Source organism: Enoplosus armatus, chromosome 9 (genome assembly GCF_043641665.1).
Source record: "Enoplosus armatus isolate fEnoArm2 chromosome 9, fEnoArm2.hap1, whole genome shotgun sequence".
NCBI classification, from domain to species: Eukaryota; Metazoa; Chordata; class Actinopteri; order Centrarchiformes; family Enoplosidae; genus Enoplosus; species Enoplosus armatus.
The window spans coordinates 2,149,570-2,177,265 of record NC_092188.1 but is presented as its reverse complement, the minus strand read 5'-3'; the positions used below and the strand labels follow the sequence as shown (position 1 = coordinate 2,177,265).

At 44.6% G+C, this 27,696-nt stretch overlaps 1 protein-coding gene across 1 annotated transcript; it reads left to right on the top strand.

Moving 5' to 3' along the window:
* Positions 1–380: 380 nt before the first annotated feature.
* On the top strand, positions 381–26,491 carry bmper (BMP binding endothelial regulator). Its single transcript, XM_070912352.1, has 16 exons — positions 381–486; positions 4,972–5,057; positions 13,328–13,427; positions 15,556–15,638; positions 16,278–16,368; positions 16,907–16,989; positions 17,708–17,807; positions 17,945–18,054; positions 18,239–18,373; positions 19,475–19,579; positions 22,816–22,861; positions 23,604–23,773; positions 24,467–24,668; positions 25,049–25,391; positions 25,836–25,966; positions 26,301–26,491. The coding sequence occupies exons 1-16, from the start codon at positions 381–383 to the stop codon at positions 26,480–26,482; spliced, it is 2,073 nt and encodes a 690-aa protein (XP_070768453.1). The 3' UTR covers positions 26,483–26,491.
* Positions 26,492–27,696: the final 1,205 nt, after the last annotated feature.

The following is a 27,696-nucleotide window of genomic DNA, read 5'->3' as shown; positions in this document are numbered from 1 at the left end:
ACCGCGGACGCTTCGGTCTGGACCTCAGAACCGGCCGCTGCTCCTCTCAGGACCCCCACATCTGCATGATTTGATCTCGAAATGGTTTCAATGACTCCCCGGACTGAGCAGCCCCCCTGTCGGCGTCCCGTCGGCGCGTCTTTGTCATTTTAATGTCGGTGTAATCTCCGCGCGTCTGGCTGATTGTCGCTTTGCATTTCAGCGCAAACTGACAGACTGATGAGGTTTTCTCTCCTGGCTGGAATAAAGACGAGCAGCCTGCGGGAGAGACGCTGAACGTGGATCTGTTTCACTTGATCTTCTTTTCCTTTGGATTGATTTGATTGATTTATTCTCCGGTTTTCTCCTAACTGATCCTTTTTCCTGGAGAAAACTCGAGGATGTTGCTCCGCTGCTTGAACCCTCCCTCCTGGTCCACCTGTAGGTTTTTCTTCTGCTTTTTGTTGCTGCTCCAAACGCCCCGGTCCTCCTCTCCGCTAATTACAGGTAAGATTAAAGGGATCACACGGCCTCATAATAACACATCACGACACCCACCGTGCGTAAAAGCCTCCCCAAAGCCCCGGTCACTTAGTCTGCCGCGCACTCTGCGCACCAGAATCAAAGTCAGCGTTTATATTTCTGGTTCCCAGTAACGTGGTGGTCAAAGAGAGGCTCCAGGAGCTCCAGGAAGCACAAAATCAAGAGGTTTTCCTTCACAACTTCCCTCCTATATTTTCAATCATCACATTCTCTTAGTTTTTGTTTATTTCTCACCATAAACGGGTGAAAATGTATTTTGCAAGGAGCTTTCTGCGTTTGTGGAGGTTTTGGAAAGCGTCTTGATCTTGTGTCTGGGGGCTCAGCGCTAGATGAACCCGGGTTATCCTCTCTGTGCCCCCCCTGCAAGGAACTGGTCCGCGTCCTTCAGTAGAAACGGGGCTGCACTGGAGAGAAAAACCACCAAACCAACATAAATCATGATGACATAATAATCTATATCAAAGTCATTTATATGAGATTTAAAGGAATTCTGCACAGATTGAGAGCTTCAGGATGAAAGAACTGCGTCGAGCTAAAAGGGATCTTTACTCAAATGGTTGTTTGTGTCACTCCGGGTTATAATTAACCCGCTTTTTTAGTTAAAAGCAGCCTGTAAAGTGTAAATCACTTTCTTTAACCAGCTCGGATTTAACAGCGTCTCTCTGGCCCCCCTCCGGAGCGGGTTCTCCTGCCTCTCCCTGCCGGTGTAAACGCGCTCCCTCCCCGGCCTGCTCCCTCTTTGACAGCCGCATTGCATGAGGAGAGACACTGATAGAGAGTGAGTGAATGAAAGGTGGAGGTGGTGGAGGTGGAGGCTCTGCCGGCGGCTGACCTGCTGTCACCGGGCCGACCTGCCCCCTCCGGCTCTGAGGGGAGAGGGCAGGTTATTTATTTGGTTTCCAAGACGACAGCAGTTGAATTTCACGATAATTTCATTAACAAAAAAGCTGATTCAGAGCAGAGGTTCCACTTTCTCCTCCGCTTTGAACATGAACAGCCAGAAAGAACTTGATGCACATCCGTTGAGAACCTGGTCTGATTATCAGGGTCTCCCCTCTCCTGGCTCTTATCTCTGTTCTTGAAGCAAACAGAAAGATGGGAATCAGATGGGGGGCTAAACCTGCACCAGATGGGTCTCCGTAGTCCTTCTGTTTGACATGAGACAGTGTAGGAAACCTCTGAGGACGCTGCACCGTTCTGATCCCAGCAGATCAGATTCCTCCACCTGGCATCCCAAGTATGCACTGTATCATCCCGCCTACTGTCTGCCGGACCACAGACCAGAGGGTTCTGGGAGGTCTCAGGTCTTATAGCTGAGCGGCAGGTGGAGCAGAGGTCACCCTGTTGTTATCTACGGTGTTCATAAGAACAGCGTTACTGGTTTAAATCTGGTCCAGGACACTTGATTCTGGTCCTGCCCGTCTCCTCCCGTCCCTCTCTGAAAGGACACTTTAATGAATCTGAACTGACACTTTTATAAACTCACAGTTGACCTCTTTGCAGTCAGGGGGGGGCAGCGAGCTGGACTGACTGGAGGAAAACCTGCTAAAAGTTCCTTAGAGTATGTTTTTTTATTAGTTATGAGCCCTTTAGTCGCTGTCATTCTCACCAAAAACCTCCCGGACTTAACGGACTGGTGGGATCACTGTGCGTAACGTGCTGCCATGTTTTCACCTTCAGAGTTTGAGTTATTAAATTAACAAAAGTCGACCTGAACATCTGCAATCTTTCTTAAATCCAGTCAAATCACATGCGTCTTTGTTTTCAAACAGCCCCAGTTCTTCTGAAACAGACAGCGGTACTGTACTCAAGTACACGTTTGAGATAGTTGTACTTTACGTGAGTATTTCATGGTACTTCTATTACTCCACTACATCCACACAGGTATTCTTCTGCATGATGAGCGTCTTTACTTTTGATTCTTTAAGTACATTTTCCTTTTACATTTTACGATGCAGGACTTTTAGTTGATGCAGTGTTTTTGTATTGCAGTATTTCTACTTTTACTTAAGTAAAGGATCTGAATTCCTCTTGCTCCCCTGGAGGCAGAACGTGCACATGCATACTCGAATACATGAAGCTAATTAGAGAGAGCGACCTCTAACCCAGCAGAGGTCACAGTTTTGAGACTCTTGCTGTCCTTCAGCTCCCTCTCTGCACGGCTTTCTCCAGCCACGTTGTCCGTCTCATTTTGTCCTTTCACGGCTTTTTACTTCAGCTTCTCTGTTTTCCTTTTATTAAAGCGTTCAGTGCTTTTAGGTTTGAAGGTGAAAGTGGTGCAATATAAACTCAACATATCATCACTATCTGCAGGTAGAAGGACATGAGACAAACAGAAAAGGAAGGTATTTTGTCAGACTGAGGACGAGTCCTCAGAGACCCAGCCCCCCCCCCTCCCTCGCACCCTCCACCCACCCCCCGCCCTCACCCCCCACCACTTACAGCCCTGCCAGTTTAATTACACTCGAAGGCTGTAAATTTTACAGTGGTGGTGGAGTCGGCAGGGTTTGTCTGCTCTGCCAGAATCCACAGGCTGGTTTTCTGCCGAACTCAGAGACAAGACGGCACGACTGGCTGCCATGAGGGTCTACTGTTGTAGACTGGACTCTGAGTTCAGGTGGATTTAGTCCATTACAGACCCGATCCTAACTTTGTTTTTGTATGACTCTCAGCTTCAAACATCAGCTGAGGTTACTGCTGGTGTGCTTGTCAAGCTCTCCGTATATATGGTGCGTTTTTTATAGTGTTCGATTTACCATCGAAATTCATAATAGTTTTCAAAACAACGGGTCCTTAATTTCAGACACAGACAAAAGCAGCATTCTCACTTCAAGCCAGAAGTGACAACTGTGGCCAGCAGATTTGATCAGCTTTTCCAGCTGACTTGTTTTAAAATGAGAATCTTTAAATACTTCGTAAAAGAAAACACACTTCATGTATGTAGATACATGATAACGTGGTAAAGAACCACAGACATAACCTGTATTTCATTCCTTAAACTTTTGCTCTTGTTATTTTTGTTTCAATCAACATTACAACAAACAGTCAGCAGGTCAATAGTCAATAGTCAGAGGTCACAGTACACAGATAGGAGACCGACCCAATGTTTTCTGTTTACGTGTGTGTGCAAGATCTTGTGCTGTTTAATGCTGTTCATGCTGTTTTTTTGGTGAGATGTAAAATGAAAGAACCTGTAAATGTTCCTGATGGAGAAACTGCATCAGAACAGAAGACGAGCTGAAGCAGAAAATGAAAGAGCGTAAATTTGCAGTTCTTCGTGCTCAAACAATGAGAGATAGGATCGTAGGAAGAGACATGACCGGAAACAGGAAGTAGTTTGACACCGAGGGGTCTTACCTCCGATGACCCCGGTTCAGCTCCCGGCTCATGACAATAACTTCCTACTGGGAAGGAAGTTTTCATTTTAGAGAGTCAAAACAAACCTGGCACATGAACAAGCGGCCGAGCGTCGTCTCTTTGTGAGATGTTGACATCTGTCTGCTTTTACCCATAAACCCTCGTGTTTGGGGTCGTTTCCTGTGCTTGGTTCAGATTACACTTGTTCTCGTAACAAACCGACTGACTCGCGTTTTTTTTAAGACCTCAGTTTAAATGTAACTGCTTTTACCTGGACAGACAAACTCAGGGTTTAAATAACCCACTCAGAACGCGCTCACCAGGGTCAATATCATCCGCTGGTATTGGTATGTGTTGGCAGTGTAGTAAACTGCAGCAACGTATGTTTTATAAGCTGCATTTTTATGTGTTTGTTTCTATAGTATATGTTTTTTTTGGTGTTTTTATTTATAGCTATTAATGATAATTTGATTTCCAATCAAGCTAGCTGAGCAATATTCACTGTTTCTGTAATCTTTGATAAGTTTATTATTCAACTGTAAAACATTATGCTTCATGTCTTTATTAGAACTTGTTTTAAAAAACACATTTTTTGAGAAAACAGAATGGAAAAACAGGTATTTGCTCAGATCTTTAGTCAGTGTGCACATGAATTGATGCCCGTAGCGCACAATGGATGAGTCATACAAACAAATTCAAATTTGGCCTAATGAAGTTAATGAATGTTAAAGCAGTAATAATTTATTTTCTTTTGGCCACTTGGGGGCAGCAGAACAAGCTGTAACAACACGGACATATTATCACCCTAAAGAGCTGTCATGTGAACGTGTTGTCAAACAGCTGCCTGTTTACGGACGCATTAGCATTTGGAGTCATGTCTTTTTTTTTTTAGCTCTGCTTTTGTCTCCGCCAACTCCTGAGAAAAACATCTGGCACTTCAGTGGCTACATGCTCCTCTGTGTCTGTGTCTGTGTTTAAATAAATAAATAAATAAATAACTCTCAGTCCACAGTTTATTTAACAAGAACCGACACAGGTTGGTCAGAGTCAAAAGTCCAGACCCATATTTCACCCTCCTGCTGTCCCTCACAGGTACCGAGGCCAGCTGTGAGAACGAAGGAGAAGTCCTCCACATCCCCAACATCACCGACAACCCCTGCATCACCTGCGTATGTCTGGTAAGAACAACTAGTTTCACTTTCTCCACTGTCAGATATGTCGCAGTGTTTCTCTTTTAGTTATTAGCTGAGTGACTCGCTGCCGCCCTGTTTGTTCTCTGCACGCTGACGTGTAATTGCTGCCTCAGGTTTTCCACTCAGGCTGATAAAACGACCTCTTTAAGTGCTGATAGTGATATTTGTAAAGCTGATTATTGAGCTTCGTGTGGTGTTTCTTATCGGAAGGTTGTGAAAGATTCGTGACGCTGTGACGGGACTTTGAAATGCACGTTTTTTGGCGGGACATTAGGTGAGATGTGACGTATGAATAGTTTGATTTGATGGTCAATTTTTTATTTAGGCAAAACGTTTTTTCAAGTCTAGTCAAAAAGTACTTATCAATACAACCAGTTTATGAAGTCAGGATGGCAGCTTTTTAGTGGTTTGCGAGTGCAGGAAAGCACTTTATAATGTGACTCTTTACTGTTTTCTGAGGATTTACAGCAAACTTGCAGTGAAACATGAAGTGGGGATTGTTTGTTTTGACAGACATGCCTGTCGTCACGCTGTCTTGGCTCGGCCCGGCTGTTAAAACCAGCCTACAAAACGTTAGGGGACGACTCTTTCCTGGAACATGTGCTCTTTGACTCCTGACCCCCGCTCCACGACCTCCCCCCCCCCCTCCCATTACTGCTGTAGAGGTCTTTGTTTTAGGGGATGAGAATGGACCAACAAGGCTCTTCTGTGTCACTGCCTCGACTGTTTTTAAAAGGCGTCACATGACCAGAGTTTACCCTCCAGGGAGCACGCGGGTGTGAACTTCAGGGCTGCATGTTGTGTGTATGTGTGTGCGCAAGTACAAGTGATGTAATTATTTACACCATGGAAAATGTTTCTCATTGGCTGGTAAGTTAAAACATATTCAATCATTAGTCTAATCTCTGCTCTCAATCAGTGCTAAGCCTGTATTAGACTGCACGTAACCATGGCGACGACACTGATTCTCAACAGTTAAAAGGAATAGCTCAACATCTTTCTCATGCTTCTTCACTCTCTGGCAGAGTTAAATGAGTAAAGGCTGAGAATAAGATTCTCTGGTGTCTGTGCAGTAAATATGGGACTACAGCCAGCAGCTGGTTAGCTTAGCTTAGCGCAAAGCCTGGAAACAGGGGGAAACAGCTAGCCTGGATCTGTAGGATAAAAAAACTGATTAACAGGTTACATTCAGTTAGTTTGATCCGTACAAAAACAGAAGTGTAAACGCAACATGTGGTGTTTCTCTCAGCAAGAAAGCAAATTTCCTAAAATGTCAAACTATTCCTTTAAGGGTTCAGTAAGCTTGAAAATGAACTATAGGTCATATGACGTGTTGTCTGGCACCAAAGAAAGCACATATGTTGGTTATATCAAAATATTTTGGGGGAACTGCGTATGAAATGATGCACAAGACATCGAGAAGACACCAAATTCTGACGTGACAAAGGTGGTTTCAGCTGCTGTTGGACAACTGTTGGCCTTTAAACTGACAGTTAAGGATGGTGATCCTTTTTGTGGGTTTTTTGTCGTTGTCATGGTACAAGAGCTATAATGCACTCTGTGCTGTTCTGATATAAGAAAATAATGGAACTGGTGGAGGAATATCACCGCACAAGGCCGTTATTCGCCTCCTCTTCGGCTATTATTTCGTTATAATGGGACTCTTTGTCACCTTGCACACGTACAGTTTATACATATACTTTTACTTATTCATGGCAAATACAACTTTCGGTGAACAAACCCCAGCTCCTGATTGTTTTTTTTTTAAAGGTTGCGCTGGCTTCTGATTGGCTGCTGTGAGGCTCCCCTCGGCCTGCAGTCTGAGCCGTCCTCTGTGTTATCAGGCAGACATCAGCCAAAGCCCTGCTGAATGCTATCAGTCATCAGCAAGCAATGGCCGGCCTTTCATCTCTACTTTAACCCCCCCTACACACACACACACACACACACACACACACACACACACACACCCTGCATAAACACACACACACACATAAACTTACATACACTCAGGGCTCAGTCGTTATTGAATTTGGTCGTTGTTTATCTCCTAAAAACTTTTTAAATACCAGCTACTTTCATACGTTGGCTAATTAATTTGTTGAAATATGAGAAAAGCTTGTATTGCTGACAGTAACTGGGACTTCATAATTAAATAACAGGCCGTTAACTGTTAATATTAATATTATTTTGCCTCTATGGACTGCAGCATAATGAGCAGGTCTCTTTAGAGGTGGTGGGTTGTGGTTACTCTGGTCTCCTCGTGCAGCAAGAGGAAACTGTTTGACGCTTGGTAACGTTACATCAGGGTTAAACCAGACCTTTAGCAAAAACTTAGTATTTTTCAGTGACCACTCTTCCACTTCCTTCATCCCCCAAAAGACGGACTCTCTATGTCGCCATGCTGTCTTTAGGGGGTTGGGGAGCCATCAGGGCTCCAGTGTCACTCATACAAGGAGGGTTGGGGGGGGGTGGGGGGGGTGGTTGGCTCTCCATTTGGTCCAGAGTACCTGCTAATAGCTCTGCGGGTAGACACACACACACACACACACACACACACACACACACAGAAGAGCCATTGTGTGAGCCGGGGTGAGGCCAAGCACTGTAATGGGGCCAGGAGTGGATGTGGCTGACAGACTGACTGACAGGCCGGTCGCCATGACGATCCGTTATCTTGGATGGAGTCGGCCCATCTCCGTCACGCTCTTCATCGTCCCCGTCTATCTGTCTGTTCATCTCCGTGTCTTTTTCCACTCTCTCATCGGCCCTCAGACTGCCTTCACTCGCTGTGAGTTCAGATGTTTTCTCTCTCTCTCTCTCTCGCGATCACCAGAACCTGTAAATGTCTGATCTTTTTTTCCCTCTCAGCATCATGTGAGAACGACAGCTGGAGTCTGTTTTCAGTGTAAAAAGTATTTTTGGAGGATGACATCTTGTGTTACCTGACGTGACTTCGGGCCTGGATGATAGTTTATCTTGTTATTCTGGTCGCACTAAAAGACCACCAATAAAAATATTAAACATGTTTGTTGACAACAATGTTAAAAACTCAGATGGGAACTCCAGTGAGCACCTCAGCTTAAAAAACAAAAGGTTCGTCCAAAGAGACAAATGTTTGACAAACATACAACTATTCTGAATTCACCAGACAACCCAGCGCCACGTTCCTGTAGGAAACATGTTCACGTTGGATGTTCACTACACATCCAATGCCAACGTTCAAAGCAGGAAGTAGTGTTTCCTTTATGTAGTTCTGACTGGCGCAGATTGTTCAACCCCCCCAACAGTAAGGAGGTCAGAGGTCACAGTTAATCGATCAAACAAACATTCCAGACGAACTACGCATAGAAGTTGTCGCTGTGATCGATCTGAGAGAGAGGTCAAAGGTTAGCTGATCGGTAAACAGTAGCTGATCAATACAGGAGGGGCGGAGTTTACCTGATGACACCTGATCACACTCTTCCAGTCGCTGTCTCTCGTTCTCTTTTGTCTCACTTGTCGTCCGCTAGCTGAGCGGCAGGAAGTGAGGAGGATGAAACGAGGAAGAAACAAGAGATGAAAAGAGTCTGAGTGGTCAGAGGGGGGAGATCAAGGACAGGACAGAGTCAGTCAACAACCTGTGTGAAAACTGCTGCCCGCTCCAACAGTTACAATAACAAGCCTCAGTGAACAAACTCAGAATATAATGAACTCATTTAAACACAACTGTGGCTGCAGAGAAACTTCATGAGAGAAACAAAAACCCACAAAAACGACATTCTATGAAAGTGTTTCGCAGGGATGTGGGAGACTTTGAGGGACAGTACAGGACGTTAAGGCTTTTTGGACGAAGGCGCCTTCTGCTGAAACAGTCGGGAGATAAATTCATTAGTCGAGCAACAGAAAATTGATCAGCAACAAGACTTTCGATTCGCTGTAATCAATCAAAGGAATTATTTGCTGTTTCCAGATGTCAGGATTTGCTTCATTTCAAGTTTTATTTCGTTGTAAACGGAACATTTTACATTGTTGGTCAAACACTAAAAGCTATTCTGAAGGTGTCACTCTGGGCTTTTCTCTTACTTTTTAAAGACCAGCGCTGTTTGTCTGCGTGAAATACAAGCGATGCACAGGATCTGATCTGACTCATCTGTCTAAAACACTTTCTAGTGTGCAAGAACTTTGTAGTAATAGATGTAACAATTATTTCATTAACTGATTCATCAACAATCAGCCCTGAAGCTGCCACGATCTAAAATCACGTGTTGATATTCTTTCAGTTGGACCACTTAGATAGCAAAGTGTAAACATCATTGAACTGATTTCAATAACTTTTGTTATTACATTAAAGTTAGGGACCAACGTTAAAGTGAGGTTAACATGCAGCATCATTCAGGCTCGTGGTTGTGCGCGACGTGACTCGACTCCGACCAGCTGGGGGCGACGTTACTACTTAGCTTTAGTGAAAACGTACGCAAATACAAAAGACCACACGCTGAAACAGTTTTGGGAAACCGGTTCCCATCGGCGTCTCTCTCCCCCCGTCTCGTCCCTAAGCTACTGTGGCTCCTGCTCTCTGGCGGGGGGTCGCGACCTGTTTGTTTTGGAGGGAGGGTGAAAGGTGAGAGGTCGCAGTGGCAAAGGGGGTTAAGGTTTGGGGGATCGGGAGGGGTGATGTCCAAGGGCTTAAGTGGGCCTTTAAGTCGAGAGCTCCTCTCCTGTGCTGACAGACCCTGACTGATCTCTCTATCCTTCACCATGACAGAGAGAAAGCATGAAAGGGGGGGGGGGGCACCTCAGAAACACAGGAGAGAGTGATTCAACTGGAGAGAAAGATGGAAAAACAAAGTGTGAGGGAGTAAGAAAGAGTACGGAGGATGTTGGTAATATTTAAGCCAGCGAAGCCTTGACATTGAAATTGGAGGAAAATCAAGAAAATAAGAGAAGAAGTGAGAAAGTGATGGATGATGGGAGAAAGAGAAGGACAGCAGAAGAAGTGAGGAAGAAAAAAACCAAACACTGATAAGGAGGAATAGTGAACACTGTCGCCTCCTAGTGGCAAAGCAGCACAACTGTCACACAAATGATGACTTTCTTTGCTCATTGAAGAAAAAGAAAAGAGAAGTTAATGATAAAATGTCAAAGAACTGAGATGTAAACTATTTATCATTAGTTTGCTCATGTTCTTCATGTCCAAGATATTCTGTCCCCTGAACTTTAATCTTTATTCTTTGATGAAAACACCGATGCAGAACATTATTAACATCAGTAAAATCGCTCCAAGTCAATAACATGCGAACATAAATGACCAAAACAAGCAACATTTGACTCACTTCATGGTTGCAAATGTGCAGACGTAACGTGTTCCCACTCTCGGCACCAGAGAGTCTAAAGGAACAAGAGTCCTAATCGACATTTAACGTCAGATTGATGTTTTTCTTCACAGTGAACGTAGAAAGATTTCAGAGCTTTTCTTTTCTTTTCTTTTCTGGAAACATTCTGTGAAGCTTTAAGGACCCAGATGACGTTCATTCATTTGTGGTTATTTAAAGTGAAGTGCAGTCACACCATGACTTTTATTATCTGCACTTCACTGATTTGAATTTGATATTTTTAACATATTGTCACCAAAAAAAACAAAAAACAACTTTAGATAATGTAATCTAATGTAGACGTCAAAAGCCCGGGATGTAGACTCGGACTCTGGTCCTGGTTTCTGAAGCTGAGCTCATGAAGTTGAACTGAACCTTCACTAATGAAGTTAGTAATGATTCAATTGAACTGATTGAATTTAAAATGCTGCGGATAAAAATCATATTACGCTATTTTAAATCGTATCACGGTATTTTTGTCTCACACTGAAACCTTGTGTCTCCGTGAAGTTTAACAGCTTTTACTTCACTGAAATCAGTCACCGTCGGCTGAGAACCTCGTATCTACAAAACGTCAACGTGAAGCTCTGGAGACAGTTTTTCTTTTCCCCGCCAGGTTATTTGGACTTTTATATTTGTGGTTAATAAAAACAGACTGAATCTGGAGTTGGAAGTTCTCACATGACACAAACGTATTTAGTGTAATTCAATTTAAGTCCAAATCCTTGTATTGCTCCATACAGTAGCATATACACACACACACACACTTTCTCTTTCTCTGGCACACACACACTTACGAGCATACCAGCGCTTCATCCCACTTTGTGTGTGTGTGTGTGTGTGTGTGTGTGTGTGTGTTGGTGGGGTCATCACCCTCGGCGACAGACAGCCGTCCAGTCGACCGGCCTTGGTGCCGTGATGGTATGTCGAGTGTTTATAAGGCATGGTGACCCGTTGTGACCTTTGACCCCGAGACAAGAAGGGTGAGAGTGTGTGTGTGTGTGTGTGTGTGTGTGTGGGGGGGGGGTCACATGTACTAACACCACTTTGTGCTAATGGATAACAGAGGAGAGAGAGAGAGAAGGACATGACCTTGACGACCAAATTGTCCACAGCTCTTTAAAGGACCGTTCCAACACGACTCCAGCAGGTTTCGAGTGTCTACTAGTGCATTTAACACACTCCACAGGGTTGAATGGAAGCCAATGGCCACTGGAGCAGTAGAAAAAAAGACACACTTAAAGGATAAAGCATGCTTTTGTAACAGACACAGCGCCAGTGGCAGTTACGTAAGTGATTTTAGCATTTTGTTTGTTGTTCTTTGCTGCTGTGAGACTGTTACAGTCGACCGAATGTTGGAAAGCAGACGTGCTGAGGCGGGAACTGAACTTTTACCTGTCGGAGTGATGCTATTAACATGTTGTGGCAGTTTGAGGCTTGTGTTTGACCACTAATGTTCAGAACTCTAACCTGATAGTTCATGAACCGTCTGGGGTCCAGGAACCAAAACTGAACCCAATGTCTGCGGTTGAAATGCAGCTAAAGTTCCAGAGTTCCTGCTCGCAAAAGTCGCAGATTGTTGAGCAGATAAGTGTCTGAATCTATTTGTGTAGTTACGGTCCGCTCGCTTCATATTAACATCCTGGTGTTAATCATCTCTTTTCTTCTTCTTTTCTGTGTGAATTCTAAATTAAAAACCGAAGCTTTTGCAGCAGCTGTTGCTCAAAGATGAAATGCACGTGACGTCGGCTCTGTTTGCCTCTTTCACTACAGTGTGAGCTGGATGGTTCTGCGGTCAGATGATCCCGACGGTGGTTGAGCCCACAACTGTGGAAGAGATCAACGATCACATATTGACTGAGATCTGAGAGTTTAGGTGTTAAAAACAAGTGGAAAGTCTTTTCCCTCTTGCTCCTTTAACTTTCTCTGTCCCCTCTTTCCATCGCTGTCCCTCTCCTCCCTCCTCCTCCTCTGTCATGACTTCATCTGTCCTCAGTGTGGTTGGGGTTTAGTTGGAGCTGCTGCTATATTAAACCACCCCGATTTATTTTCGCCCTCCTTTGATCCGTCCTCGTTAGAGCCGGCTGCCGCAGTGCCACAGGGCCCTGGGACCCGCCAGCCTCCACTTTATAAACCCCCGACAGTGTGTAAAATAAAACACACACACACACACACAGCCTGTGGATAAAATCAGCAATAAAAGCTGGGTGTGAAAGTCGAGCGTATTAAACAAGTGCAGATTTGGTCCCGTCCCACGGTGCAGTCAGTGGTGACGGCGGCTACAGTGCGCAGGGTTTCTGAAGGTGACAGGAGGATTGTTGAGTTGGTGTGAAAATTCACAGCTAAACTGTGAAGATTGAGTCACTTTTTACTGAGAAACTCGAGCTGCAAACTTCAAACCTGCGAAGAAGTCTGATAGCAGAGCACAGAGGTGGGGTATCAGGTGAAAATGACATTCATGTCCCCCTCAGGATGTGTTCACATACCTGCAGTAATACCTGCATTTGTTGTCTGATCAAATCACGCCCGCACGGCCCAGATAAAGCAGATCAGTTGAGTTTTTCAGTGTCAACATAAATCATTCCTGGAGATGCGGTTGTTTTTCTCCAGCCTGATCTTTGATTGCTGCTTATTGAGTCATGAATCATTTGTGTTATAGAGAAAGTTTTCAGAAGTCAAGTTGTCATTTCCTCGTGTCTTTAACGTCAACTGAAAGATAACTTCCTCCACTGTGAGTAAAACACTACAACTAACAGATAAACTCAAATTCATGGTGGCCAAACTAAGAATACCCCCCCCCCCCGCCTTTTATTTGAATGATATGTATACGACTGATTTTTTTCCCCTCTTAACCTCCACCAGGGAAAAGAAGAGTGTTGTTAACGGTCTCTGTCTCTGCAGGAGGGGAAGGCAGACTGTAAACAGGAGAAATGTCCGCTGGTCTCGGAGGACTGTGCTCTGGTGGTGAAACAGACTGGTGCCTGCTGCGAGAGGTGTAAAGGTGAGACGGACAGGTGGACGGACGGACAGCCACAATAACTACATGAAAATCTTAATCCTCATAGTTAATACTTGTTTACTGCACTCAGAATCTCCGAATTGAACTGATCAAAAAACACAAAGTGACGTCTGTGTTCCTGTTTGTTTCGACCAACACTGATGGTAACACTTTATTATAGGACTGTAGTACCTGCAGCTGGACTGCACTAATAAGAGACGGTAATAACACACACACACACACACACACACAGCTGCAGTGTGTGCAGACAGCGCGGCTGCTGAAGGGGTTCACTGTTGGGTTTACAGGCCTCGGAGATACAGTTGCTTTTATGAGCCAGAAACTCCTCAATAGACCTTCATCTCTTAGATCCTCATCCGTCTCCTCTTCATCCTCTCCTCACGTGGGCTCTACTTACTGCTACTGCTTAGTACGGTCCTTTTTAATATCTTCTTAATAAAACAATGCTAAGACCAAAACACAAAAGAGGAAGTGAAAGTGAAGCTTTTAAGACTATAACTTGTTGTTGGGAAAAGGTTTTATATGAAATGATTTTTTCTAGTTTTCTGTGTTGATTGATGATGAGCTTCCAAATCTGCTTCATCGCAGATTCAAACCCTGAATAAACTCTTTAAACAAAGTTCTCTCTGTGCTGATGAAGCTGTGTGGTTCTATAGAAATATGAGAGCACACACACACACACACACACACCTCCCAGCCGTCAGCAGGGGCGCGGCCCTTTTGTTTGCGGTTCGGCGTTTTACGACGCAGCACTTCGTTAAGAGCGATGGAACGAGCTCAACCCGGACGTGGAAAGCCCCTCGTCGCCACGACAACCCTTGTTAGTTTTCTATTGTGCGGTTGACTTGCGGCCCGCTGTGACCAAATTTAGGACCCCTCTGTGTCGTTGCTTTGGAAAACACCCCGACTCCTACATGTCATATCGCTGTTTTCTCACTTTTATGAAATCATACGCACAGTTTAAAGAGACTCACAGCCAGACTGGATCAGTTTATTGGGAACAATTAACTTTAAAACTGCCTTAATTAACCAGTTTATGTCACGTACGAGTTATACTTGGCTTGAAGTGCATTCAAAATAGATAATAAAAAAACTATATATTATATAAAACCATTGGAATCATAGTTTATAGAATCATTAGAACGTCCAAACATTCATTTAAATGTGTTTTTCTTGGTCGATCTGGTTCATCGGTGTGCTGTCACATCAATCTGCCTTAGCGAGGACTGAGTGTATGAACAGGACAGGAGTCTCTGAGGGACCTCCGGTCATCTAATCCGACAGAGACTGCAGTGATGCAGTATCACAGGGTTTGGTTTACACCGAGGAAAGCAGATCAATGGTTGTGATCAGGTTTCATTGTATGGAAAGTTAAACATTGATCTGAGACCACTTACTGTAAATGGGATGAAATGAATAGGCTATTCATTTAGTGCTGAGTGGACGGGTCAGCGGGTGTGGAGTTACTGAGCAGCTGTGTGTCTCTGTGAGAGAGTGAGGTGGACATTACTGTGTGTGTGTGTGTGTGTGTGTGTGTGTGTTGACTTTTTAATCATAAAATGTACATTTAAAAAGAGTGTACACCTTCAAACATATATAGACGCAGTATGATTCCTGTTCTGACTTGAGTCTGACTTCAGTCACCAAAATGAGGACTTGACTGCTGTGATACCTGACAGCACGATCCTTCATATCTCCGGTTTTGACCTGTTAAAATCCTGAAACAATCCTTGCAAAGCCACACAGCATGAGTGTTTAATTATTAGGTCTTAGCATCGACAGCTTTGAGAGGACCCAAGAAGCAGCTCTGATTCCCAGCGCGCTGCTGCTGACACCCTGTCAGTACTTTTGTAATACTGTGACGTACTTCACAAAATGTAAAGCCGCACCGATCAATATTTTTACGTATTAACAATGGATCAAATAACTGTAATGTGAAAGGGGTCACACCTGAGAGTTTTACATGTTCTGCACTGCTGTGGTCATACTATAGATACAATCTAAGAACTTACATAAAGTGAGAAATTGTCAAAATCAGAAAGAGACAAAGGTCCAATTCTGTGTTTTAGATTGTATGAAAATCAACAAAGTCTCTCCTTCTCTCTCTCAGGTTGCATGTTGGATGGACGATCTTATAACAGCTCAGTGTCCTGGACCAGCTCCACCAAACCCTGCATAACCAGACGCTGTCAGGTGTGTGTGTGTGTGTGTGTGTGTGTGTCAGCAGACGAGAGGTGAAGCGAGCAGACAGTGTTGTTTCAGCTCAGACGTCATGTGGAAACCTCTGACCTCAGATCTGAAACAACACAAACATGCTGTTGTTAGAGGACGGTAGAGATACAGGAGGAGGGAGGAGGGAGGAGGAGAACAAAGGTATGGGAGGTGAAAGGAAGGGAAGAAGGAAGTAGGAGCAAAAAGGGAAGGAAAGAGGCAGGGAAGAAAGGAACAAGTCAAGCAAGCAAAGGAAAGAAATAACAAATGGAAAAGGACGCAGAAACGAGGGATGGAAGAGAGCAAATAGGCAAGAAGAAAAGAAACATGGGTAAGAAGAAAGGGGTAAGATGAAAAGAGAGATGGATTGAAGTAAGAAACATTAAAATACAGCGGGGAACAGGAGGAAAACTGGATGCGAGGAAGTCAGAAAGGTGCAAATGAAAGAGATGGAGGAACAAAATGGCGTCAAATGAGGAGACAAATGGAAGGAAGGAAGACAAGAATGATGAAAAGACACAAAGCACCACAGAGGAAGGACAGATGAGAGGCATGAGAGTCAAAAGAAAAGTCTTCAAAATGTACAAACTGAAGAAATGATTTACCTCCTGGCTGTGACAGGAAGGTGTCGTCACTGAGGCCGAGGCGCAGTGTGTCGTCCACTGCAAGAACCCCAAAATCCACCCCAAGAAGTGCTGCCCCACCTGCCCCGGTGAGTTCAGACTCTCCACCTGCTGAATATAATACAATGTTGAAAAGAACAGCTTTTAATGTTTTTAGTGACTTGGACGAAGGTATTTTGAATTAAGTTATTATTCATTCACATCCTGTGGGACACCCTGAAGATTATAAATAATTTCACCTTTGTTTTTTATTAAGTAACAAAGATGTTTCACCTCCAAATGTGCCACTTTTCAGTCATTACTTTGTGTATTTTAGTGTTTTTAATGAGCCTTTAGACATTAATCAAACTGGATCAATTCAAGACAGATTAAAGACATGAAAATTATCTGCAGAAACAAACAAAGTTTTATATTCACTGCCGCCAAAGTGTAGAGAATTCTGTAAATGTTATTAACCAGATTTTGTGCATTGGCCAATTTTTGAAACATCTTATTTACCAACTCACATCCTGAGTTCATTTTAAACGTGCTCTGGATTCGAGCTGCAGGTGAGAAGACAGTGTAAGCGAAGGTGAACCAAACTGAACACGAAGCGAGTGATGTGTTGAAATGCTTCTCGTCCTGCAGGTTGTATCTTCGAGGGTCGCCTGTACAAAGAGAAGGAGGAGTTCAGTCCAGAAGGCAAACCCTGCATCAAGTGCACCTGCACTGTGAGTACACGCACACTGTTGGTGAGCGGGGGCCTCGGTCCTCTAAACGAGTTCGTTTTGGAGTCTCCTGGGAGTCACAAACTTTTGGTTGGAACAACATCCTCCTCCTGATTTTTTTCCCTCCTCCTTTCCTCTCTGTGTCCCCCCCCCCCCTTCCCTCCTCTTCCTCCATCCCTCCCTCCTCCCGCCATTAGACAAACAAACCCTACAGGTACGTCCATAAACACATTACAGCATTAATGTGCTTGCACCTGGTTGGGCGACCTGTAGGCTTGTTAACACACACATGCAGAGGTGTCACAGCTTGTCCTGCTGATACACAAATATTCTGCATGTATTACTTTGTATATGTATATGTACATTTAAATGTGTTATTTGTTATTTCATACCAGGAATAGGACTACATCATATTTTACTTTTTACTGTACGCACATTAAACCTGTCCAACAAAATGATAACAGTCTTTTTAATTTTACATGCACACATTTTATCCAGGTATTTTAGTTGAATTATAATAATTTGTTCATGTTTCACATAAACCAGAAAGGTCATGCAATAAACTGGTGTTTATATAAACAAATAGATTTGGTTTAAAGTCAATAAACACCTCCTATTTTTTGGTGACAATAGGATTTCCATGTCAATCAAATATCCAGGAGAGGTCACAGCATGAAGAACCATCGCAAGTTAATGAATTAGTGTTTTGTTGTTGTTCCAGGGAGGGCGGACTCTCTGCATGAGGGAGGTGTGTCCTGTCCTTTCCTGCCCCGCCCACCTCAGCCACACCCCGCCTGGACAGTGCTGTCCTCGATGTCTCGGTAAGCACCTCTCTGACCGGTCGCCTGTGTGGACGTTGACAGGTGTTTGAAATGCAGAAGCAATCCTCCTTTTGTGTCCCTGCTTCTTATCTTTGACTCTCCTCCTCCTCCTCCTCCTCCTCCTCCTCCTCCTTCAGGTCAGAGGAAGGTGTTCGATCTGTCTTTGGGAAGCTGTCTGTTCCACAGCGACGTTTACGAGAACGGCACTTCCTTCATACACGACAACTGCACCACCTGCACCTGCAAGGTACCAGCCTGGATGTCAAACACTCCTCCTCCGTCATCATCATCATCACAGCAACACACAGCTGAGTGCTCCTCAGTGAATGATACATCCTAAAATAAAACTTCTTCCCATTGCCTCCTCCTCCTCCCTGCTGGGCCCTTCTTCTTCTTCTTCTTCTTCTTCTTCTTCTTCTTCTTCTTCTCAGGACTCCACGGTGGTGTGCAAGAGGCGGTGCTCTCGGCCGGGGAGTTGCCACGGCGACCAGTGCTGCCAGGAGTGTCTGTCTTACGTGAAGGTGGAGGAGGTGAAGTACTGCAGAGTCCGGAACAAGATCTACAGGGTGAGAGAGCAGAGTGGGTACTGGAGGGGTGGAGGGAAGCGTGGACGGATGATAGATGGACAGACAGATGGACACATGGACGGATGATAGATGGACAGACAGATGGACATGGGAGTGATGGTTGGATGATGGATGGATGGATAAATGGATACACACTATGGACAGGTAGATGGATGAATGGATGGATGGATGAACAGGTACATGGACGTGTGGATAAATGATGGTTGGATGATGGATGGACAGACAGACCGACAGACAGATGGACTCTGCCTGGATGGTTGTATTCTGATCCTGGTGTGTTTCTGATCCTGATCCCGGTGTGTTTCTGATCCTGATCCTGGTGTGTTTCTGACCCTGATCCTGGTGTGTTTGTGATCCTGATCCTGGTGTGTTTATGATCCTGGTGTGTTTGTGATCCTGGTGTGTTTCTGATCCTGATGCTGGTGTGTTTGTGATCCTGATCCTGGTGTGTTTATGATCCTGGTGTGTTTGTGATCCTGGTGTGTTTGTGATCCTGGTGTGTTTCTGATCCTGATCCTGGTGTGTTTATGATCCTGGTGTGTTTGTGATCCTGGTGTGTTTCTGATCCTGATGCTGGTGTGTTTGTGATCCTGATCCTGGTGTGTTTGTGATCCTGGTGTGTTTCTGACCCTGATCCTGGTGTGTTTCTGATCCTGATCCTGGTGTGTTTGTGACCCTGATCCTGGTGTGTTTGTGACCCTGATCCTGGTGTGTTTGTGACCCTGATCCTGGTGTGTTTCTGACCCTGATCCTGGTGTGTTTGTGATCCTGATCCTGGTGTGTTTATGATCCTGGTGTGTTTGTGATCCTGGTGTGTTTCTGATCCTGATGCTGGTGTGTTTGTGATCCTGATCCTGGTGTGTTTGTGATCCTGGTGTGTTTCTGACCCTGATCCTGGTGTGTTTCTGATCCTGATCCTGGTGTGTTTGTGACCCTGATCCTGGTGTGTTTGTGACCCTGATCCTGGTATGTTTCTGACCCTGATGCTGGTGTGTTTCTGATCCTGATCCTGGTCTGTTTCTGACCCTGATCCTGGTGTGTTTCTGATCCTGATCCTGGTCTGTTTCTTGTGTCCTGCAGGAAGGAGACATGTGGTCGTCGGTGAACTGCTCGCTCTGTGCCTGCGTTAAAGGAAGCATCGAGTGTCGGCCCAAACAGTGTGTACCAATCACCAGCTGCCCCTCGGTGAGTGACAGACCCATCAGCCAATCAGCAGCTTCCATCCTGTTTGTAGGGTTTACATCATGATATCAAAGCTGCTGTTCGACCTGCAGCTCATCGACAGCCACCAACTCTGTCTCTGTCACTCCACTTTATCTGTTTTCTCCGTGGGACCTGACAGACGCTCACACTTTACATCCTGTGACTAACGCCATCATCTTCACTTCACACGCGTGACGCCTCAGAACAGCGACACTCCTCTGATTTACTGGCAGAGCGGCCATAACCGTTTCACTCAAATTCAACCGTTTCACCTGAAAAACAGAAAGAAACGAGGCTGGCGTGCTTTATTTTACTTTACTGTGAGCAGTTATTCCTCTTCTTCCTCCTCCTCCTCCTCCTCCTCCTCCTCCTCCTCATCATCATCATTATATCCTTCTCCTCTTGTTTAAATGTAGATAATTTACAGTGTACGCAGGCAATTCAGTCATTTAACTAAAAATTACACATAATAACAATAATGTCAACTCTGACCTCCTGTCTGAAGTCATACATGTATATATATATATATATATATATATATATATAAATATGTTCAATTCAGGTCAGTTTGATATTTGTTATTAGGAGATATGATAGATTTATATAATGCATATATATCACAATTATGACGGCCACGACTTTTCTACAACGGTGAGGTTTCTCGTCTACAAGAGAACATCAGTGACGTTACGCGCAGATGAAATGTGGCGTTAGCTGTCAAACGCTCTGGGAACTGCTGCCAGGAGGAAGGTTTGTGCTGCGCTCACCTGTCGCAGAGGTGGCTCGGGGGTCATCTGTCAGCCGGTGGGTGATGGAGTGGATTCCTCACATACCGGCCGGCCGCTGGCGGTCACGCAGTCAAAGCCGGTGTCAGCGTCAGTCCAAGTTCACACGCTTCCAGCGGTTACAACAAGCCCTCACCTGTTGTTTGTGGTCAGAGCAGGCGACTGCGGGCTGATGTAGGTGGTCTGCACTGAGTTTTGTCTCCGGTGAAAGACAGTTTCACTCACTACCTGCTGTTGATTTAGTATTTTACTTTACCTAAGATGTTTCTCACATTTGGGGAGCAGCACTTTGAAATAAGTAATATAGCATTTATGATATTTTTAATAAAATGAGGGCTGGAATCAGGGTTTGATGGCAATTAGAGATGCACGTCATCTTCACAACCATGTGACAGCTGCTTTCTTATGTAACACGGTTTAATGTTGCGTTCGTGTCATGAAGACGAAGTGTGAGAACAGGACGGCATGCTGGAGTCGTATGTTATATTTTAGGATTACATCATTCAATTTAAGTTTGGGGGAAGACAGTAGTGGTGGTTAGATGTTATAAAAAACTTTCATTTGTTGAAAATTAGACACGCGACTCATCCGTCCACCACCTGGACCTCCGCTCCCCACGCTACATCTTTCAGCTACAGACTGTTCAGTGTGTATATTTAGTGGTATAATTACTTGCATTGTGTACTTGACTGCTCCTGGCAAAACAAAAAGGTACAGGTTCCATGTGGAGGTCACACACACACACACACTCACCTGTCGCAGCGTTTCATAACAAGCCAACGTGTTAAAGTTTAAAACGTTAGCTCTACGTTGATGTGAGGAGGTAACGTTAGCACACACCTGTCCCGAGTTATCACAAGTGTGGTTCATCTCTCTCTCAGAGGTCACCTCAACCGTCTAAATGCACACACACACACACACACACACACACACACACACTCTCCCATGCTGCCATCCTGCGGTCAGCAGCAGGTCGGCAGAGTGTGTGCGTCCCCCGTGGAGACAGTGTGTCTCCGAACAGCCTTTTGTCTTTGAGTGACAGCAAAGAAGAGGTTCCCTATATTTAGGCCCCTGAAAACCAATCTCTGTCACTGTGTGTGTGTGTGTGTGTGTGTGTGTGTGTGTGTGTGTGTGTGTGTGTGTGTGTGTGTGTGTGCTTGTGTGTGTGTCCTCAGTTTGTCAAAAGGCAGCCCTCTTCAAAGAGAGAGAGTGCCCTTTGTGCAGAGGTTAGGACTCTGGAGTGTGTATTGAGTGTACGTCTGTATGTGATGACAGGCGAGTGGTGTGTGTGTGTGTGTGTGTGTGTGTGTGTGTGTGTGTGTGAGAGAGAGACAGACAGACAGATAGACAGACAGGAAAAAAAGAGTGTGTGTTTGCTCGAATGAAGGGCTTCCCTGAGGCCACAAAAGTGTATGAAAGAGTCCTCTGATCTGCACCTCTGATGGAAGTTGAAACATACAGTGTACACACACACACACACACACACACACACACACACACACACACACACACACACACACACACGCAGAGTTTCCTGTTACACAGACAGAGTTCAGCGGTTGAAGTCGGAGTATCGGTGTCTTTGTGGTCGTCCTGGTGTGACTGTTAACTTGTCCAAATGTGAACTTTTTACTCCGTCTCTGTTTGATTGACAGCATGAAAACAGGAGCGTTGCCTTTGTTGCCTCTGCCAACAAAATGTGGAAAAAGGTTGTGTGATCATCCCAAACAGTTTAACTGTTCGTTACCTGTTTGTCTCCGCATACCTGGTTGATCTTTGATGGACGACAACCAGAGTTGTTTTTTTTTTTTTTTTAGCTCTCGACTGTTTATTTGCTGCTGGAAAAGTGTGTTTCATTTCATGTCACGTTCCGTTTTCGTTAGTAAATCAAACCCAGAGGATGAAAAAATGAAGTTCAAATCAAACAAACTGTGGCTGTAGAGAACTGTTAAGCCTCCAAGGAGATTGTGCGAGTGTCTGAGGATTCCTCGTTGTATCACAGGTGCTGTCTTCTTGTTTCTCTCGCTCTGTGTTTCACCTGTCTTTCCATTTCATTCTTTCTTCTTTTGCTTTCTCTGTCCTTCACACCTCAAATCTTAAATTCAAAATATTAAAGTTATTACAAATATCAGAGATGCTTCATTTGCGCCGCAGACGTATAAAAGTGTGTGAAGCCACAGCCGCAACAAAAACAACGCAATCAATAGTAAGATGAATGACATGAATCTTCCCTTGAGACTTTCTGGCCTTGACAGGTTACTGAACATTTCAGTATTGTCATTTTTCAACTGTGCAAAAGTTTTCAGATGTGAATTTATGTTGTCATAACTTTCAGTTTCTTTGGTTTCTTGTGATCTGGTCTTGCTGTGATGTTGCTCAGTATCAGTCCTCTGAGAGTATCTAAAGCGAGTATTTCCGCCTGGTTTCTTGCAGAATAAGATCCTGAACAGGACCGGCTGCTGTCCAGTTTGCACTGAAAGTGAGTAAGTCCTTCTCAACCCTGCAGCTTCCTCTTCCCCAGAGTACTCACTCATTAAATAATCAAAGTACAAATATCTTAAATATATGAGTGTAAGTCTGTTTGCAGGTAAAATTGTGTTCAGATGCAGCTGAAATAAGGTATTGATTGTTTGTATTGAACGATATAGTAAGGTAATCAAAATAAAGTAAGTCCCTCTCAAAGACACTTAAAACAGATCTCAGTCCAGCCTCTGTAGCTTCAGCTGAGCATTTCCCATGAACCTCAGTCCAGACTGTGGTTTGCCCTCGGGTCATTGTACTTTTTTGGGTTTTTGGCTGCGACATGCAGCAAGTCAACAAAAGTGGCTGTAAATGTACCATTTTAGAACTACAAAGACTCCATAAACCCCACTTCTTCAAAGAGCTGGTGGAGCACGCCACAGATCCTGGTCCCACTTCTGCACGAGTCAGATTCCAAAATGTTTCATTAATTATTATCATTAATTATCCTTTTGCTGCTGGCTGTTTGGGAAACACGTATCCTTCTTAAACCCTTGCATTTTGGGTTGTGTCTTGCTGTCCTGGGACAACTGAGGCATTCGTTTTTATGTGTCCCACTGCTCGTATCTTAAGCCAACAAAGTTCAAACAGCAGCTATTTTTCCACAACTTATTTCTGTTTCTTGTGGTCGTTCTTTCTCACTGAGTTCTGCATTTACTCCATCTTTATTTCTCTTTGTCTGTGTTTCTGTCGCTCTGCAGAGCCCGGGGTATGTACAGTCTTTGGCGACCCTCACTACAACACCTTTGATGGCAGGACCTTCAACTTTCAGGGAACCTGTCAGTATGTTCTGACTCGTGATTGTGGTGGCGCCCCCTCTGGAGGACCAGGAAATTACGTCAACATCAACAGCCCAGACTCCAGCTTCATGGTAGGACGGGAGTTTAAGTTTAGGACATTTTATAGCCTTTAAAGGAATACACTGACATTTAAGGAAACTGTTTTGTTTTACTGAGAGTCAGATGAGAAATAAAGATATGAATTTCAGCTCTGTGCATTTAGTAGAGAGATTGCTCTGCGATGTGTTTAGCTTAGCTTAGCACAAACACTGGAAGCAAGGAGAAACTGCTAGCCTCTGCTAAAGGAGGGAAAAATATGCCTTCCAGTCAACACAACAACTTCATAATAACGACAAACTAAACACATACAGCCTCTCTGCACCCAGCTGTTGTTGGTTAGCCATGTCTTCACAAACTGTTCAACCACAATGCATCGTTTCTCAACTGTGTTAAATATACAAGAAAAGCGTGTAAACAAGACAGCGTAGGAGTTGTTGAAAGTCACCTTTGACAAAGCTGCTTTTAGTCTTTGTGCTAAGCTAGGCTAAATGCGTCAGAGTTACCTCTGTGCTGAACCCTAAAACAACCTAAAATGTTGGAGTTAATTTACATGCAGATGATGAGACGTTCTCTATAAACACTATTCTTCACTTACACTCTGGGTTTGTTCGACCATCGCTGCATGAATTTGTAAATATGTATTTTTAAGTGTTTCTTTATCCCAACAAATCTAAACCAACCAAAATTCACGTCCATTTAAACCAACAAATCAATGACTTCACTAGGTGCTGGTGAAGAACGACGCCCGGCGGACTCGTTCCTTCTCCTGGACCCAGTCTGTTGAGATCAGGCTGGGAGGTTTGATCCTCAGTCTCCACCAGCACCTGACGGTCCGGAGGAACGGCACCCGCATCGCCCTGCCCTACCACGGCCCCGGGGTGCACATCGACCTGGACGGATACCTGCTCAAACTCACCACCATCGCAGGTCAGCGCACGACGCTCTTTTTAGGAGGCCAGGAACTCGTTTTTATGACTCAAGTATAAAACCTCACAGACAAACAGCTTTCTTTTACATTTTTTTAATTCAAATTCAATCAACTACCTTCACATTTAGTCACACACAACAATAATGAACTGAAAAAGATTCAAACTGTCAAAATAATCTCAACTCAAGGTCCACTTACTAAAAAAGCTGAGTTAATATTATTTTCCAACTCAAGAATGAAGTTTCATGCTCAGTCTTGTCCATATGTGTAAAAGTCTCACACTGTTACCACGACAACTTGACACTTACCTCTGTTTGTTTGTTGGGAAGAGAAGTATTTACCGTCGGTCTTAAACATCAAGCTTTGTTTTCTCCCGCAGGTCTGGAGATCACGTGGGACGGCGACAGTTTCGTGGAGGTCGTGGCGGCCCCCCACCTGCGCGGACGCCTCTGCGGCCTTTGTGGCAACTACAACGGCCACAAGCGCGACGACACCATGGGAGGCGACGGCCAGTTCAAGTTCGACGTGGACGACTTTGCCGAGTCGTGGCGAGTCGAGGGAAACGAAGTTTGTTCCCAGCAGCCCCCGCCTCGCCGGCCGACATCCTTCCTGTGCCCCGGCAGCGTCAAAGTCAAGTTCCGCGCCCACCGGGAGTGCCAGAAGATAAAGTCGTGGGAGTTTCAGAAGTGCCACCGTGTGGTTGACTTCGCCCCTTTCTACAGGTTAGAGGACTCGGAGTCTCACTGTCTCAATGTGCTGTAACAATAATGCAAGTAAATCTTCCCAAAGTGTTATCTCACTTCAAGTAAACCTGAAGAAGGGAGACATTCAATACCAAAAGATGATATAACTCCCCACCCAAGTCCACAAAAGTGCTAAAAGTCACTCACTTTTTTTGGGATTATTTGTAATTTGGTGGCTCCATGTGTTGTAGGGGAGTCTTTCCTTATCTGAACCGAACGTTCGGGGATAGGAGGCGTTGAATGTTGTACAGATTCTTAAGCCTGTTGAGGAGGATTTTATTTTTGAGCTAATGGACATGACTTGACTTGGATGTATCCTAACTGTACCTCTAAACCAAAGCAACAGCCAAAACAGCCCAAACTGGTCTCAAAAGGACAGAGGTCTGATAAAGTCAGTGATATCGTCTCTCTCTCTCTCTGTAGGTCGTGTGTGACGGACATGTGTGAGTGTCCAGTCCATAAAAACTGCTACTGCGAGTCCTTCATCGCCTACAGCCGAGCCTGCGAGAGGGAGGGGGTACCCGTCCTCTGGAGGGCCGACACCGCCTGTATGGGTGAGTGACCTAATTACAGTCTCGCGTGAAGATACACAGGACTGTGAAGTGAAGTCAGAGATAAGTCAGACTCACAGTGATTTAGCAAAGCTCAACAGTCATTAGTGATGGAACACTGCACACCAGACGTTCTTCCAGACTTGTAAATCAAATTAAAAGCTAAATAATTTGATTTAATAGTTCAGAGTTTCAGAGAGGGTGAAATCATGTCATCATCTAAACTGGTCTGACGTGTGTCTGCTGCTTTTGTCAAATAAACGTGTCCACGTCATTAGTCCATCAAATGCTTCTGAAACCAGACCTTCTTTTTTTTCCTTCTCTTCCCTCCCCCCAGCCACTCAGTGTAAACACGGCGCCGTGTACGACACCTGCGGACCGGGCTGCACCAAAACCTGCGACAACTGGAACGAGATCGGGCCGTGCCACAAGCCCTGCGTGGCCGGCTGCCACTGCCCCGCCAACCTGGTGCTGTTCCAGGGACGCTGCATCAAACCCATATCCTGCCCCGGCCGGTGACCCTTGTGAACCAGGTGGGAGGGGGGAGGGGGCTAGGTTAGGGACTGTCATTTATAGTATCACAATAAGGGGGCCAAACAAGCCGAGAAGAGCTTCGGAGGACAAGTCGACAGAGCAGACGCGACAGGGTACTCAGGGTCCACGTCTTCAGAAGGAAGCGTCACAGTGACTTGGACGTCAAAGACACAAGCTGTGATGATGGACCAAAGGGACGCTTAGCGGATGGGAGGCTGATCCTCGCCACCACATTCAGCCTCTGACTTCCTTGTGCCTCTTGTAATACAGCGTACTGTCACAATACCAGTCACCGCCACCGGAGGCGCAAATGTCAGTCTGGTCAGGAGGAACTGAACCGAAAGAGAAAAACTCAGGGGCCCCTTTTGGAGAATCTCCACCATCTGAGGACCGTTTGTCCACGCTGCCATGGACCCTCAGGAAACAGTTTGGGCCAGTGGACTCCTGTTTGAGCCAACATGGCGCCCACATTTCTCCCACAAACACTCCAAAGTGGGAAACTGAGCACCTGCGTTTGGAATAAGGAGATTCAAAGCAGAGAAACTCTCTGATGTATCATATCAAACTGCCCTCGTGGTCGCTATTCCATCATTTCATACTGTAAGCTAGCCAGATTTATATGAAAGACAGACAGCTTTTATATTATTATTGTTCTAATTATTATTATTTGTTGTTGATGTTAATTTATATATCGGTCAAACGACATGTCGTAGCAAGAGCCAGAATCATGAATATAATTGCGTTATAAATGATTTAAAGGGAAACAAAAGCTATTTATGTATTTGTTGTGTACTTTTGTGTTACTGTTTGAAGAGAAATGCCCAAATGTGACTCAGTTGTTGCACCATCGCAGGGAAAAAGTACTGTATTGTGTTATGCTCCGTGTACAGGTTGTTGTGGTTCGTATCAAACTGAAGGTGTTCATCCAAGCAAATGTTTTCACTTGACGATAATTATTTAAGACCAGCAATATAATCTTTTATCGAAGTTCATTTCTGACTGCTGTCTCTACTTTCTTGAGTGCTAAAACCTTTAATAACTGTGGGAGAAGAAAGCTGGACCTGAAGGTTCAAATCCACAAAGGAACTGAAGCCAGAAGGACCGAAGGAGCACAGCACTTTAATTTGATGATGATTTCCCAGATAGAAAAAAAGACGAAACAACAAAACTCTCATTAACAAAATGTTTATTTTTCAGAC